We start from the raw sequence: 14074 nt of genomic DNA on the forward strand, positions 1-14074 counted from the left end.
GTTTCTTTGAAAAATTTTAAAATTATTATTAAATAATAATACTCCTTTAAAAAACATGAATTTAATTACATAATGAAACTTATATATTATAAGTTTTGTCAAACAAAACTCTTAAATAAGTAATTTTACACTTTTAAAAACCACTCAGGTGAAAGAATAATATTTTAAAAATAAAATTGACGGCTAAAATATTAATAAAATAGTCTTCTCAAAGTCAAAAATATATTTTCGACAATCATGTACATAAACTAGTCTTTTTACAGAAAAAAAAAAAACTAGTTTTTTTTATTTTTATAATATGTTACAATAGAATTTGAATTTAAAACTTTATGAAAACTCTACTTACTATATTTGTTTTAATGGATTTGAAACTAGTGATAATACATAAACATTACTATATATATATATATATATAACTATTAAATTTTTGTTTACATTATCAATCACTTATCACTCTTAACTTTGGTGGGGAAGATGTTGACGACTACATGGGTGTGAGCCAAATGTTTATGATGTTTATGTTCATATGTAGTTTGTATTGTACAAGTTGGGTCAAAGATGTGCACGAGTTAAGATGATATAATTATAGGATAATGTCATTTTTATTTTGATTTTGCAGAGATAATGGGTCGGTGCAAATTTGTACCCTCCATGCCTCATGTGCCCACCATTATTTGAAAATTTGATTATGTGATGCACTGCAAAAGTTAGGGCATTTCCACTCTTATGTGGTTCCAGATTTTCCAATTTTTGTCAATGCTTAATTGAGTCATGGCCACAGATTTTTCTAGTTTCATTTATATTATTTTAGTTCAGCTCAACTATAACCTCATACAATAACTCTGTTGTTAAAGATCATTAACCAATTTCTTTTGATCAAATTTTAGTCATTGACAGAGATATTAGGTACTTGTAATAACTTTACACTTTAATTCTCAAAATTTGAACTTGAATTGAGTTTACATGGTCAAGTTGATTTGTATGGGTTACATAATTAATTATATTATATGACTTAGTGATAATTTTGGTTTGTTTTAAATGTGGAATAATTACACTTTGTTTTCGTGAGTATGCTTACTAATTTGATCGAAGAATAAACTTATTTTTATGTTTTAAACTTAATGAAAGAGTTATAATTGATAATTTTGGGTTTTGGATCAATATTGTGAATTTTGTCAAAACTTCATTTTTTACAAGAAAAAACTACGACAAGACAGTTATCTCTTCTCAAAGGTGAATAACATTCAACGAGAAAGAGAAAGAATATGAAACATTCACTTTTTAAGTGGAATATCTTTTTTTTCTAAAGTGATAATTAGTTATTTAGGTAACGTGTGAATAAATATACTTAAATTTAAATTGATTTATGTGATATATATATATATATATATATATATATATATATATATATATATATATATATATATATTGTTCCTGCAGAGAACAAACAGATAAGTTAGGCACAAGCGTCACCTTACCCATGTAGTCCGTTATCTCCTCAGTTGGTCTCTTTCCGATTGGTACATGTCGGTTTGGACCCAGGAGGAATTACCTGCATAAGGGACTCCAAAGCTCAAGTGAGTCAAAACTCTCAAAAGGTCAAATCTGTGATTAATGAATGCGTACCTTTAATAACTGGGGTCCATGTGTATTTATAGAGCATTAATTATGTCTGGTTATCCCATGGGTCGGGCCTTGGCTTGGGCTCTAGCTTGGGTTGTAAGTGGGCCTAGGCCCTAACCCAGGCCCTTAGGACCTATTGAACACGGGGGGCTTCAATTTTACTGAGTATATTGAGGTTGTCGGCCTAAACCGACTACTTTCCTTGGCGGTTTGTGTTGCTCATGTGCTGTCTTAGGCAGGTTGTTCCTCTAGACGTCTAGGTTACCAGTTTTGGCCGGTTAGGCCAGCCTAGGCCGGTTACTTGAATGCTTTAGTATGGTGATCGTTTTATCATTATTTTGTTAAGTTGGCTTGGTGTGGTACACCAGTCCCCCAGCCTTGACCGACATAGGTGTCGGTCAAGGGTAATATGTGTTGATATGCTAGCGAAACCGGCTAGGTGTGATACACCAGTCCCTTAGCCTTTAAGTGTGATGAACAATGTTAAGGCTAAAAAGTGGTAACCGTTTGAAGGTATGTGAATGGGTGTCAGGGGTCAAATCAGGAAGTTCTGGTGTCGTCGTTTTTAAGAGTCACGTCTCTTGTAATGATGGTGTCGATTGGTATGAGTTGTTGTTTTGGCAGGAAGGGGTTTTCGCCGTTTGGGATTCTGGCCTATAAATATGAATTTCAAAACAAATGAGGGTTTACTTGGTTAATTTGCGAGAGTTTGGTATTCAGAGGTCTTGTGTGCATTTTCCTGTCCGACTACTTCTCAATTTCAGCCGACATCTTTCTGGAAACACGAGAAAATGTATGTCTAGTAGTGATAGCGTGTCGTTGTCCACATCTAGTAGTGAGAGTATAGGTCGGAGGGGAGTAGAGGTAGGCAAGTTGATGAAGAGGGTACCAGTTCTGGAGGTATGGTAAGTGGGTTCCCCATGGAAACGGTGAGGGAGGTCCGAGAAGATCCCCTGAGGAATTGGCCGAGAGTGACTGGCCGGCCAAAGGCGGTTATGGGTGTGTGGCTGCCGATGTCCGCAATCAATCATCTTTATTCCGGTGGTCTTGCTTATTGAACTCCTGGTTGAACTGTACGCCTGTCATCTCAAAGGGTGTAAGCGGGGATATCGTTTCCCTGGAGAGGGTTAGCGCTATTGACCGTGTGTGTCACGGGCAGGAGGGGGCTACGGAGAATTTCTTCTACATGTACATGTGTCACTTTTCTTAGCTACATGTGCGGCTACCGTTAGATGATTTCACTATAGGTGTGTTGCGTGCGCTGAACGTGGCACCTACACAGTTGCACCCGAATAGTTGGGCTTACTTCCAAGCCTTCCGCATCTTGTGCCAATCTCTATACCTGGAGTCTTCTCCTTACGCTTTCCTGTACTTCTATGACACCAGACCCCGCTAGCCGACTACTTGGCTGTCTCTGATAAGTCGTCCTAGTATCAGCAGACTGGACGCATTTTCCCAATCTTTCAAGCACTTTAAGGATGGGTACTTCAAAGTTGTGGTGAAGGAAGAAGGCAAGCCTTATTTCTTGAACGCAGATGGGAGTACAAAATTCCCATTTAGCTGGACGGGTACCCCTTCTCGGTACAAGGATATGGGGACCGATGGTGGAGATCTTAATGAAGTTTGTTGATAAGTTGCCCACTAAGGGCTTAGTTAGAGTTTATAATTCGGGTGCATCCGATTATAGATATTGAAAGTATCTGTTTGTTACTTAAACTGTGTTAATGATTCTAAGTTGGCCAGTGGGGCAGGGTCGGCTAGTGGGGAGAAAGGACCGGAGTCTGACTTAATTGAGTTGCCGAAAATATCTGTGAGAAAGGATATCGCGATCAACTCCCAGATGCTATTATAAACTCAATTGATGGTATGGAAACAGATCATATCGTAAGGACAATGGTGGAATTTGAAAAATATATATATATATATATATATATATATATATATATATATATATATATATATATATATATATATATATATATATATATATATATATATATATATATATATATATATATATATATATATATATATATATATATATATATATATATATATATATATATATATATATCACAATATCATAAGTAATTTGTGATTTATATATTACATACATGATGGTTTTTTAGGTGTAGTTTGAAATAGTAATGAGATGTAATAAATGGTATATGGATCATATATTTTATTTTTAAATTAAATTAATAAATTAAATTATAGTTCAACTATTATTATTATTATTATTATTATTATTATTATTATTATTTTATTATATGTGGTATAGAAAAAAATGTAACACACTTTTTTGAGAACTATTATCCTTTCAATACATAATATTCTTTATAATATATAGAAATATTATATGTATAATTATATATTAATTTATATTAACTAATATATGCTTATCAAGATTGAGACAATACGTTAAAATCGAACGAACTATCTCAACCAGGAACAGGTCTTTATCTGGTTGCGTTATGGTAGGAAAGTAATGATACACAAATCCAATATTAAATCAGTCAAATTAGTAAAATACGACCAAACAAAAAATTATTTAATTTCAATTTTAAAGAATTACTTGAAACATTAATATTTTTCATTATTAAAAAATATTAGTTTTTGTCAATTTTGTTTTAAAATTTTTTCATAAAAAATATTCACAAATTTTGGTATAAAAAAATTGTAAAAAGTTATTATTAAATTTTTTACAAAAATATTTTGTATAAAATATTTTTTGCAAAAAATATTTATAAATTTTATAAGAAATAATTATCTATATCATCTATTAATTAAAATATTTAAAAAAAATTAAAAAAATATATTTTTTTTATAAATTTTTGTTATAAATTTACAAGAAAAATATTAAGTAATATGAAAAATTCTAATAATATTTATTATTTTTATTATTAATTATATTGATATACATTATTGAAATTTTAATTTAAATATGATATTCATATATATTATTTAGGTTATGTGAAACATTAAAAACTTATAAATTTATCTTGAATTTTAACTTTTAATGAATTTTTAATTGTTAAAATAATTGTGTTAATACCAGTAGAAGCCCATGTAACAATGAAACTTGAAATGTATTTGGGTTTTAAAAGCATGGTTAGAAAGAAAATAAAAAATAAATATAAAGATGCCGTGATGGATAATAAAGCTATTCCGCAGTATATATATAGAGATAGCAGCTACTCCCGTTTTTTCTAGCACCGATCTCTTTCTCCATTTATTGCTCTCCTTGATACATCACTAACTTTCTCTATACATCTCTTATTTCTTGCTTATTTGTTTATGTAATATATCTCTTATCATCATCATCAATGGAAGCCAATGCAGATTATACCCAAGATGCCACTGTTGATTTTCGTGGCCACCCTGCACTCTCATCCAAAACCGGCAAATGGAAGGCTTGTGCTTTTCTTGTTGGTCAGAACAATCAATGCCTTTTTTCATACCCTTCAACTTTTCTTAATTCTTCTTATCGTATTCGTTGCATTATGCAGATATATCATGTTTCTGTATATGATGATGATATGGTATGGTTATTCTGAATTCAGGGTATGAAGCATTTGAAAGGATGGCGTTTTATGGAGTGGCTTCGAACTTGGTGAATTATCTTACAAGCCAACTTCATGAAGACACAGTTTCATCAGTGAGGAATGTGAATAACTGGTCAGGATCTGTGTGGATAACGCCAATTCTTGGAGCTTGCATCGCAGATTCTTACTTGGGTCGTTTCTGGACTTTCACACTCTCATCTCTCATTTATGTCTTGGTAACTTCTATTCCAATTTCTTTCAAATCACTCTTTTAATCAATTTTTTAATTACTTTTTGTATACCTTTTTGTGAGTTTACCTCATCCACCAAATACTTCCATTCTATCATTTGCACTTGTGGGGGCAATGTATATGATTGTTAACTGTCATAGATAGGACAAGATTATTATTTATGATTCAAAAATAGCCCCACCTATGAACCCATATGTGGCCTCCTTTCTGTGGTTGATTTGTCAAGAAAAAATTATTTCCAATTCTAAATTTTAATTAATTAATTAATTTATATGTTTTTTCGTTTTCAATGTGAGATGTGTATAATGAAGCATTACATATATTTTTGGCAATATTCTCTCTTTTTTATTTTTTTAGTTTAATTTTTAAAAGAGGAAAAAAAATAATAGAGGCTTATATAAAATGTTACCTACAAAAAATGACCTTTTTTCAATATATATAGCATGGTTTTTCTTATTTCAAATTAATACTTACGAGGCGATAGTAAATAATATATTCGTTATTGCTAATTAAGATTTATTAAAAAATAGTATAAGATTACATAAAACTCGTTAAGAATGATCTTGTTAAGAATTCAAGTGTAAGTCTTACATTGATGAAAAATGAGAAAATAGAACACTATATAAGAATCAAGACCCATAAACTCATCGCCTTAAGAACCCTTATGTAAAACCTGACATATCTAATATCTAAGAGTGAAAAATTTTCTCCATAAATGAATTAATGTGCACCGTCAGTTTATAAAAATGGGATTAGAAATTATATTGCAAGTGATTGGTAATGAAAGAATACTGTAAGCCATTGACAAATTATTCTAAATGGTGATTTTAGAATGATGTTGTTGTATGATTTGATGCAGAGATGTGCATGCAGTGTAGGTTAAAACTTGAAACCATGTTTCTGAGCCCAAAAGACAGCACCAAATTTTCTTCCTTTACTTAGAAGTTGCATTATTTGATGACAGGGTATGACACTTCTGACAGTAGCAGTGTCACTGAAGAGGCTGAGACCAACGTGCAGCAATGGCATATGCAACAAGGCTTCAACCTCACAGATTGCGTTTTTCTACACAGCCCTTTACACAATGGCAATTGGAGCAGGCGGAACAAAACCCAACATCTCAACCTTCGGTGCCGACCAGTTTGATGACTTCAACCCCAACGAGAAAGAGCTTAAGGCCTCGTTCTTCAACTGGTGGATGTTCACTTCATTCTTGGGTGCTTTGATTGCGAGTCTGGGATTGGTATACATTCAAGAGAACTTGGGATGGGGACTCGGTTATGGTATCCCCACTGCTGGTCTCATGCTTTCATTGCTTATATTCTATATAGGCACACCGATATATCGCCACAAAGTAAGAACAACCAATGCTCCTGCTAGGGACCTCGTTCGTGTCCCCATTGCAGCATTCAGGAATAGAAAACTTCAACTCCCTGTTAACCCCTCTGATCTCTATGAGCACAACCTCCACCATTATGTTAGTACCGGAAAACGTCAGGTTTATCACACTCCCACACTCAGGTCAGCACATATATCTCAACATATCTGGTCTCAGTTAAAAAAACCAGTGTTAGAATTATTCATTTTACGTTACGCCCTCTAAAATGCATAATGCTTGGTAGAAACTCAAGGTTAGTCCATATCTTCAGACAGAAATAAATAAATGAAACTGAAAAATGGCAATATAATAATAAGTGACATAGGGTAAGATGTTTCATATGATATTGTTTATAGTTTTGGAGTGCCATGTGTCATTCTTGCCTTTGTAAGGACATATGAATGACGTGGAAGCAATGGTGCATCTGAAAGTAACTTCTCTTTAACTCTCAGATATATTAATATATAGATGGAAGATTAGATGAAATATTTAAAGATTTGTTTTTTTTTCCCTAATAAATACCTTCTTAAGAGAGCTTCCAAAGCACTTCAACGTTTATCAACTTCACATGTAAAACTTCCGGGTTCTTCGTGTGAAAATATCGAGCATAATTGAGAAAATTTGGATCTGATAGATCCTGATCTGCGAGTCAAGTTATGTATAAAACACCCGAGACTGTAAATCTCTCTTTATAACACTTCATAAAAATAATAATAAAATAAAAATATAAGAACGAGATTGAAAAAAAAATACACTTTTATTTACAGAAAGTAAAGAGAAATTATAGGATTCAAAAAACATGAATTCATCAATTCAACTTTTTTCCAATCCTATAATGTCTTTGATATTATATTTGATTTAGACTCTACTTTGTATTTTTTTTTTCTTTTATGGTAAAAAATAGTTTTATGTTTTTAGTGTAATTTTTGTAGGGATAGAGTATGAAAAAAAAAATTGACATCAACATATCATTTATCTTCAGGTTATACAGAGGATGAAACGTGTGATAAGAAAATAAAACAAAGAGACTAGAAAAAATATTTATAAAAAAGTTAACGATCAAAAGAAACGAGGAAGGTGCAAAGTGGGGAAATTTTTTTTGTATATGATTATTTATCTTTTACCTTCCACTTTGTTTTTTCATAAATACACATCTAAAAATAGATATACATGGAAACCAGTTTTCCTGGTCACATAACAATTTCTATGTTTTAAAGATTATTGTGTATTAATAGCTGATCTAGTAAACTTGGAAGCATCTAGGAATGGCATTTTCCATCATTGTCCAACTCATCAATTTGAAAGAGAATCTAGAAAATGGGCCATGTCTACTGATTCCATGTTCCCCGTTTCAATCTCTTGGCTCTGAGGCAGTCAAAGTCCAAAGGAGTCTCATTCATTCAATACAACTTTTGTGCTTAACCAGAGAACCCACTCTTTGAGGCAAAATAGTGAGGCATACAATTTCTTCCATGTGCACAGTTCTCACTATCTTCTTTGAGTCCTTCTTTCATAGTCCCTATCTTTCAACCATATTGTGACCACTGTTGCAGGTTACTACAAACAATAGCTATCACATATTGCATGAAAAACACGATATAGTCCCCATTTGCATTCTTGGTGCATAGAGAGACACATAAGACACATTCATCAGCAAAAGATTGAATCATGTTGGAACATTCCACTGCCACATAAAGGCAATATCTTTTACTTGTACCAATTTTGTTAGAAACTGAAAACTTGTTTGTGCAGGTTTCTGGACAAAGCTGCTATTAAAGAAGGCAGTGCTGGTTCCAAAAGGGTACCGCTGACAGTAACCCAAGTAGAAGGTTCTAAACTTATCTTTGGTATGGCCCTTGTATGGCTCGTGACACTGATTCCAAGCACCATTTGGGCACAAATCAACACTCTTTTTGTGAAACAAGGAACCACTTTGGACAGAAACCTTGGACCTAATTTTAAAATTCCCTCGGCCTCTCTTGGAAGCTTTGTGACACTTTCCATGCTTCTCTCAGTGCCAATGTACGACCAGTTTTTCGTGCCGTTTATGCGCCAGAAAACTGGTCACCCCAGAGGAATCACATTGCTTCAGAGGCTAGGGATTGGATTTTCAATCCAGATCATAGCCATTGCAATTGCTTACGTAGTAGAAGTTAGAAGAATGCATGTTATCAGTGCAAACCACGTAGCTGGTCCTAAAGATATTGTCCCGATGAGTATATTTTGGCTGATGCCTCAGTATGTGTTAATAGGGATAGCAGACGTGTTTAATGCCATTGGGTTACTAGAATTCTTCTATGATCAATCCCCTGAAGACATGCAGAGCCTAGGAACGACATTCTTCACTAGTGGGATCGGTGTTGGGAACTTCTTGAACAGCTTTTTGGTGACAATGGTTGATAAAATATCAGGAAGGGGTGACAAAAAGAGCTGGATAGGGGACAACTTGAATGATTCTCACTTGGACTACTATTATGGGTTTTTGTTGGTCCTGTCAAGTATCAATTTGGTGGTTTTTCTTTGGGTTTCGAGTAGATACATTTATAAGAGGGAATCAATAAGGGTCAAAGAGGGCCTTTGTGTTCAAATGGAGGGGAACCCAACTTTGGACGCCTCTCTTAGTTTACAAGTGTGAAAACTAGCTATTAGTGTTGTAGGCCACCACAAATAACAGGTAGTGTGATATGAAGCTTAAATTTACTTGAGATTCTACCACAAACTGATGAATGATTGTTATTTTGAATTTAATTGGCTCCACCTGAAAGTGAAGTTAGAGCCCAATAAATTCAGATACACGAGTTTGTGTAGAATTTATGAATGTATAAACTAATATCTCAGTATTCACCACACCATGTGTGCTATATTGTAAAATGTTCGTGATGTTAGCATTTTCTGTTTCAGCTTTTGCTGATGGAATTTCAAGTGAAAATGCAATGTTTATCACTATATATACCAACGAAATGTATCTATTACGAAGAACGCGTTGGATTACATTTTTTACAAATTCTGTTGATTTGGTGATGAAAATATTCAAGTCCTTCACAATGATACGATCTAAACCTAATACAGAGACTCAGCAATGAAGCCTGTGCGTAGTTTAGCGTTGGAATCAGCTAACACGGGTAAATAGTATGAGCAATCAAGTGGTTGCTTTGCTATTAACGTGGAAAGAGGGAATCCATTTTTCCTAGGACCATCGCAAAAACTAGACATGTGTAAATTGAGTTCTGAGATTTCCATGAAAGTTTAAAAATTTTAAGCTAGAAAAATATTTTGACAGAACTCTATACTTTGTTTTCAGCCTTATAATTCTAACCTTAAGATACCTGAAAATTTATCAATTCAAAACTATACAAAGTTTAAAGTGAGGTGAGGACACTATAAATATTATTTTATGCCCTTTTTTATATGGGAAAGAAAACTGGGGGTGAAATGTCCCCACTAACTGTTTCGTAACCAAAAGAGTCAGGACCCATAACACAACAATGAACAGCATAACATCTTTACTAAAAGGTAAGAAATAACCACTCAGATCCATTGCTTAACATAGCTGAAAGTGTGGGGTAAACTTTACTCTATTATAAGAGTTAGGTTCTTCCTAGAAAACTACTGATAAGTAAATAGTGTTCATAATTAAAGCTTGAGTTTCAGGTAAGCTGTGATAAAACTTCAACCTTAAAAAGCTATAGCCTAACTTGAAAAAAGGGGTTGCGAAAGATTACAGTACACCACGCATCCTTTAGAGTAAAATAGGGAGCTGGTAGCTAATAGTTGTAGATGAAAAATCATCAGTCAAGATTTTCTTTTCTTTTCTTATGAAATACAAGCATATATATGGTTATGTGAAAACATTTAACATATTTATTTTTCTCATTCTACCATGTTATCCATACTCAAAAGAAATAAGTGATACAATAAACAATCAAGGAAAAAAATTATTTCTTTTGATACAAAGCACAAAATTTACTGATCAAATTGTATTTACTTTAGCTACCACTGTGTGCAGTGACCTGTTAGCAAAATAGTGGAAGTTTCCCCAAATGATATGGACGGCAAAGTGATTTTACTATTAGTCATACATACCTAAGCAAAATCTAGAAGAATATATAAATATGTTTATGTATGACAGCAACAAACAACCTTGATTACAAAACAACCAAATAAGCTTCATTTATTTTCTTCTTTGTATTAGTACTGTGACTGAAATATATACATTCTAGGCATGGAGTTTCTTACAGCAGTTGCATACTAAACAACCATAGCCTTTGGAAACCATTACAACTTAAGTTCGAATTCACATATTGGTGCGAAAACAAAAAAACTATTTCTAGCAAAGGTATGATGTAATGGCATCTCACAATTCAGCAAACATTCTCAACCAAAACCATATTTATTGTAGAGTATGAATATGAACATTTCAATTACCACGGTAACATTGTCGTAACTGTAACTAATTCATAGCTTGAAAAGTCAATGAATCTTTTAAGGAGTACAACCCTGTTACTGCAAGTAATGCTCGTCTTGCCAAACACCAACAATATCTTTGAGAGCTGGTCTTAAATCTTCCTTCAATATCTTCTGGAATTCTAATGTATCACCGCCGGATTTCATCTCAATCAAATGGAAAGATGGAGCGACTTCAAATATTTCAACATCAATGGAAAGCGATTCTTTTCTACCAGCCTCGGATCTCTCCAATTTCAGCAACCCTCCATCCTTCTTAATGATGAGCATCCTCAAAATGCGAGCAATATCTTCCACTGTAGACATGATAGATGAGGAAGAGCTCATGAACGTAAATTTGATATCTTCCTGTTCACCGATGTTAGCAAATAGGCCAGACAAGTCTAGCCCTGAAGACAGAGAAATTATGTCAAAAGCATTTAAATGTGCAGGTGCAACCAATTCTTGAACTGCCTCAACAGAAGCAGTGCTTGTATTCTCGCACAAACCGAAAACTTGATCAGAATTAACTAAATCCATATTTGCAGACTGTCTTTTCTCTTCACCGGACTTGGGTTTGAATCCTCTGAACCAGGAATTTTCCATAACTTTTGCCATGGATATCCTGGTATCTGGGTTGGGGTCAAGGATTTTCCCTAACAATCTGCGCACTTCAATTGAAAACCAGTTTGGACATTTGTATTCCGCCCTGCCTATTTTCCTATACAGTGACATGAGATTCAAATCATAGAATGGCAAATGACCAGACAAAAGAACAAATAAGATCACTCCACAAGACCATACATCAGATTTTGCTCCATCATAGCCCTTTCTACTTACAACCTCAGGCGCCACATATGCAGGAGTTCCACAAACTGTATGCAACATGTTGTCTTGACGATGCGATTCAACAAATGCACTCAACCCAAAATCCGCTACCTTCAAAACACCATTCTCATCCAAAAGCAAGTTCTCTGGCTTCAAATCCCTGTGATAAACGCCCTTGCTATGGCAAAAATCAACTGCACTGACCAATTGTTGAAAGTACTTCCTTGTCCTAGCCTCACTGAATCTACCTTTAGCCACCCTGTTAAAAAGTTCGCCCCCTTTGGCATATTCCATGATGAAGTAAATCTTGGTCTTGGTGGCCAAGACCTCATACAATTGCAAAACATTGGGGTGTTTAATCCGTTTCATGATAGATATCTCTCGCTTTATTTGATCCACCAACCCAATTTTTAAAATTTTCTCCTTTTCAATCACCTTAACGGCTACACTCTCCCCAGTCTTGAGGTCCCTTGCATGGTAAACCTTTGCAAAGTTTCCTTGCCCTAATAGTTTCCCAATTTCATACTTCTGCATCAACACATTCCCTCTTTTCCCCATTTTCAAGCACAAACCCTCAGACACAAAAATAAAGCACCCTGGTTTTCTAAGTGAGGAACCTTATCTCTCTCTCTCTCTCTCTCTCTCTCTCTCCGATTTGTCTAACCTTGAAAAAAAAAACCACCAGCACCAATTCTAGAGCGTATTACCAACACGATAAATGCACCACTCTCTCACCTGAGTCCTTCAACCTCCTCGAGAAGCCACCAAAAAACGCGCGAAACGTGACCAAAAATGGCTTCAGAGAAGGGGCTCAATTCAAATACTCTCCCTGAGAATGAGAAACAAAAAACAGTTAAAAAAAAAGCACATACATAAAGGTCCCAACGCAAACAATATACGAAGTAGAATTAAAATAGAAAGCAATTGACTGAAACAATAAAAGACATCACAAAAATCAAAACATGATCATTCACAAGGCGTGGACTCAACCACATAATCCTCTGCAACCAACAACCAAAAAGAAAGGCATAACCAAACGAACCTTGTCACTTTCCCTCGATCTATCAACCAATCAAAGAATAAGAAAAAAAAAGTTTAGGAGAATTGAGTTGAATTACGACATTGACAAACCTAAGAAGATAACAGAAAGGTTGTGAAGAACAGAGTAAGAGAAGAAGAAGCAGAAGAAGGTGTTACCGTTTGAAGGAAGATGGGACGTTAGAGAGGGAAAAAGCATAATGGAATTGGAGTGAACAAGTTAGCTTGGTATATATAAACCACTTTCTTCACTTTCTTTCACTTTGCGTTTATTCCGCGTCATATTTCACTGTCTTTTCCTCTTTCTCATTCAAAAATGCCTACGTTTTTTTCTTCTTCATTTTTTTTTATTATATTTTTTATCCAGTATTTAGATCAAAATTATTATTTACATTCAAATAACCTTATATCAGTTATTTCCTGCTATTAATAATTTTCCAACATATTCTGATGTGTTATAAAACGCAATTCATTTTTCCTTTGATTCTGTACAACAGACATTTTGTTGACCTCATAGTGTTTCCTTAAAATCATTATACTAACATATAACAAACTACCTAATCCTTAATTCTTACTAACTCTTTTGACTAAAACAAAAACTAACTCTTAATTCTTAATACAAAAATAGCACAGTAGCATAATTCTCAATCCTATTATTTTTCTAAGTATATTACCTAATCACTTTCTCAATCTCCAGTAGCAAACTCTAAATTCCTATTACCATTATGTATTAATTCTGTTATTTTATTATTTTATTTCCCTTTCTTCATTTTTAATTATGCATCAGTTTTATTATTTTTCTATATCAATCAAGTAATTTAGTAACATTATTAACTTCGTAGAATAACTCTGCCTACATAAATAAACCAAACCAAATCTCCAGACAAATAAAGTAAACAATAACAGATTACATGATGAAAGAGAAATTTTTTTTATCTTTAATTTTTTTAATCTGAGGATTAAAGTAA

General features: G+C 33.8%; 2 protein-coding genes across 3 annotated transcripts; one reads left to right on the forward strand and one right to left on the reverse strand.

Annotated features, from left to right (window-relative positions):
* Positions 1–4817: 4817 nt before the first annotated feature.
* LOC114186691 (Major facilitator superfamily protein) lies at positions 4818–9776 on the forward strand. Its single transcript, XM_028074668.2, has 4 exons — positions 4818–5055; positions 5187–5404; positions 6384–6940; positions 8550–9776. The coding sequence occupies exons 1-4, from the start codon at positions 4950–4952 to the stop codon at positions 9430–9432; spliced, it is 1764 nt and encodes a 587-aa protein (XP_027930469.1). The 5' UTR covers positions 4818–4949; the 3' UTR covers positions 9433–9776.
* Positions 9777–11157: 1381 nt separating this feature from the next.
* On the reverse strand, positions 11158–13406 carry LOC114186700 (CBL-interacting protein kinase 2-like). 2 transcript variants are annotated; one of them, XM_028074677.2, is made up of 2 exons: positions 13266–13406; positions 11158–12897 (listed from the first exon to the last, which is right to left on the reverse strand). In XM_028074677.2, the coding sequence occupies exon 2, from the start codon at positions 12624–12626 to the stop codon at positions 11298–11300; it is 1329 nt and encodes a 442-aa protein (XP_027930478.1). In that variant the 5' UTR covers positions 12627–12897; positions 13266–13406; the 3' UTR covers positions 11158–11297. The 2 variants fall into 2 exon arrangements, with proteins under 2 accessions (XP_027930478.1, XP_085531598.1); XM_085675472.1 differs by having other exon boundaries at positions 13111–13298.
* Between the last annotated feature and the right edge of the window lie 668 nt (positions 13407–14074).

The sequence above is a fragment of the Vigna unguiculata genome, chromosome 1 (assembly GCF_037176805.1).
Source record: "Vigna unguiculata cultivar grain cowpea cultivar isolate G323 ecotype 2 chromosome 1, ASM3717680v1, whole genome shotgun sequence".
NCBI classification, from domain to species: domain Eukaryota; kingdom Viridiplantae; phylum Streptophyta; class Magnoliopsida; order Fabales; family Fabaceae; genus Vigna; species Vigna unguiculata.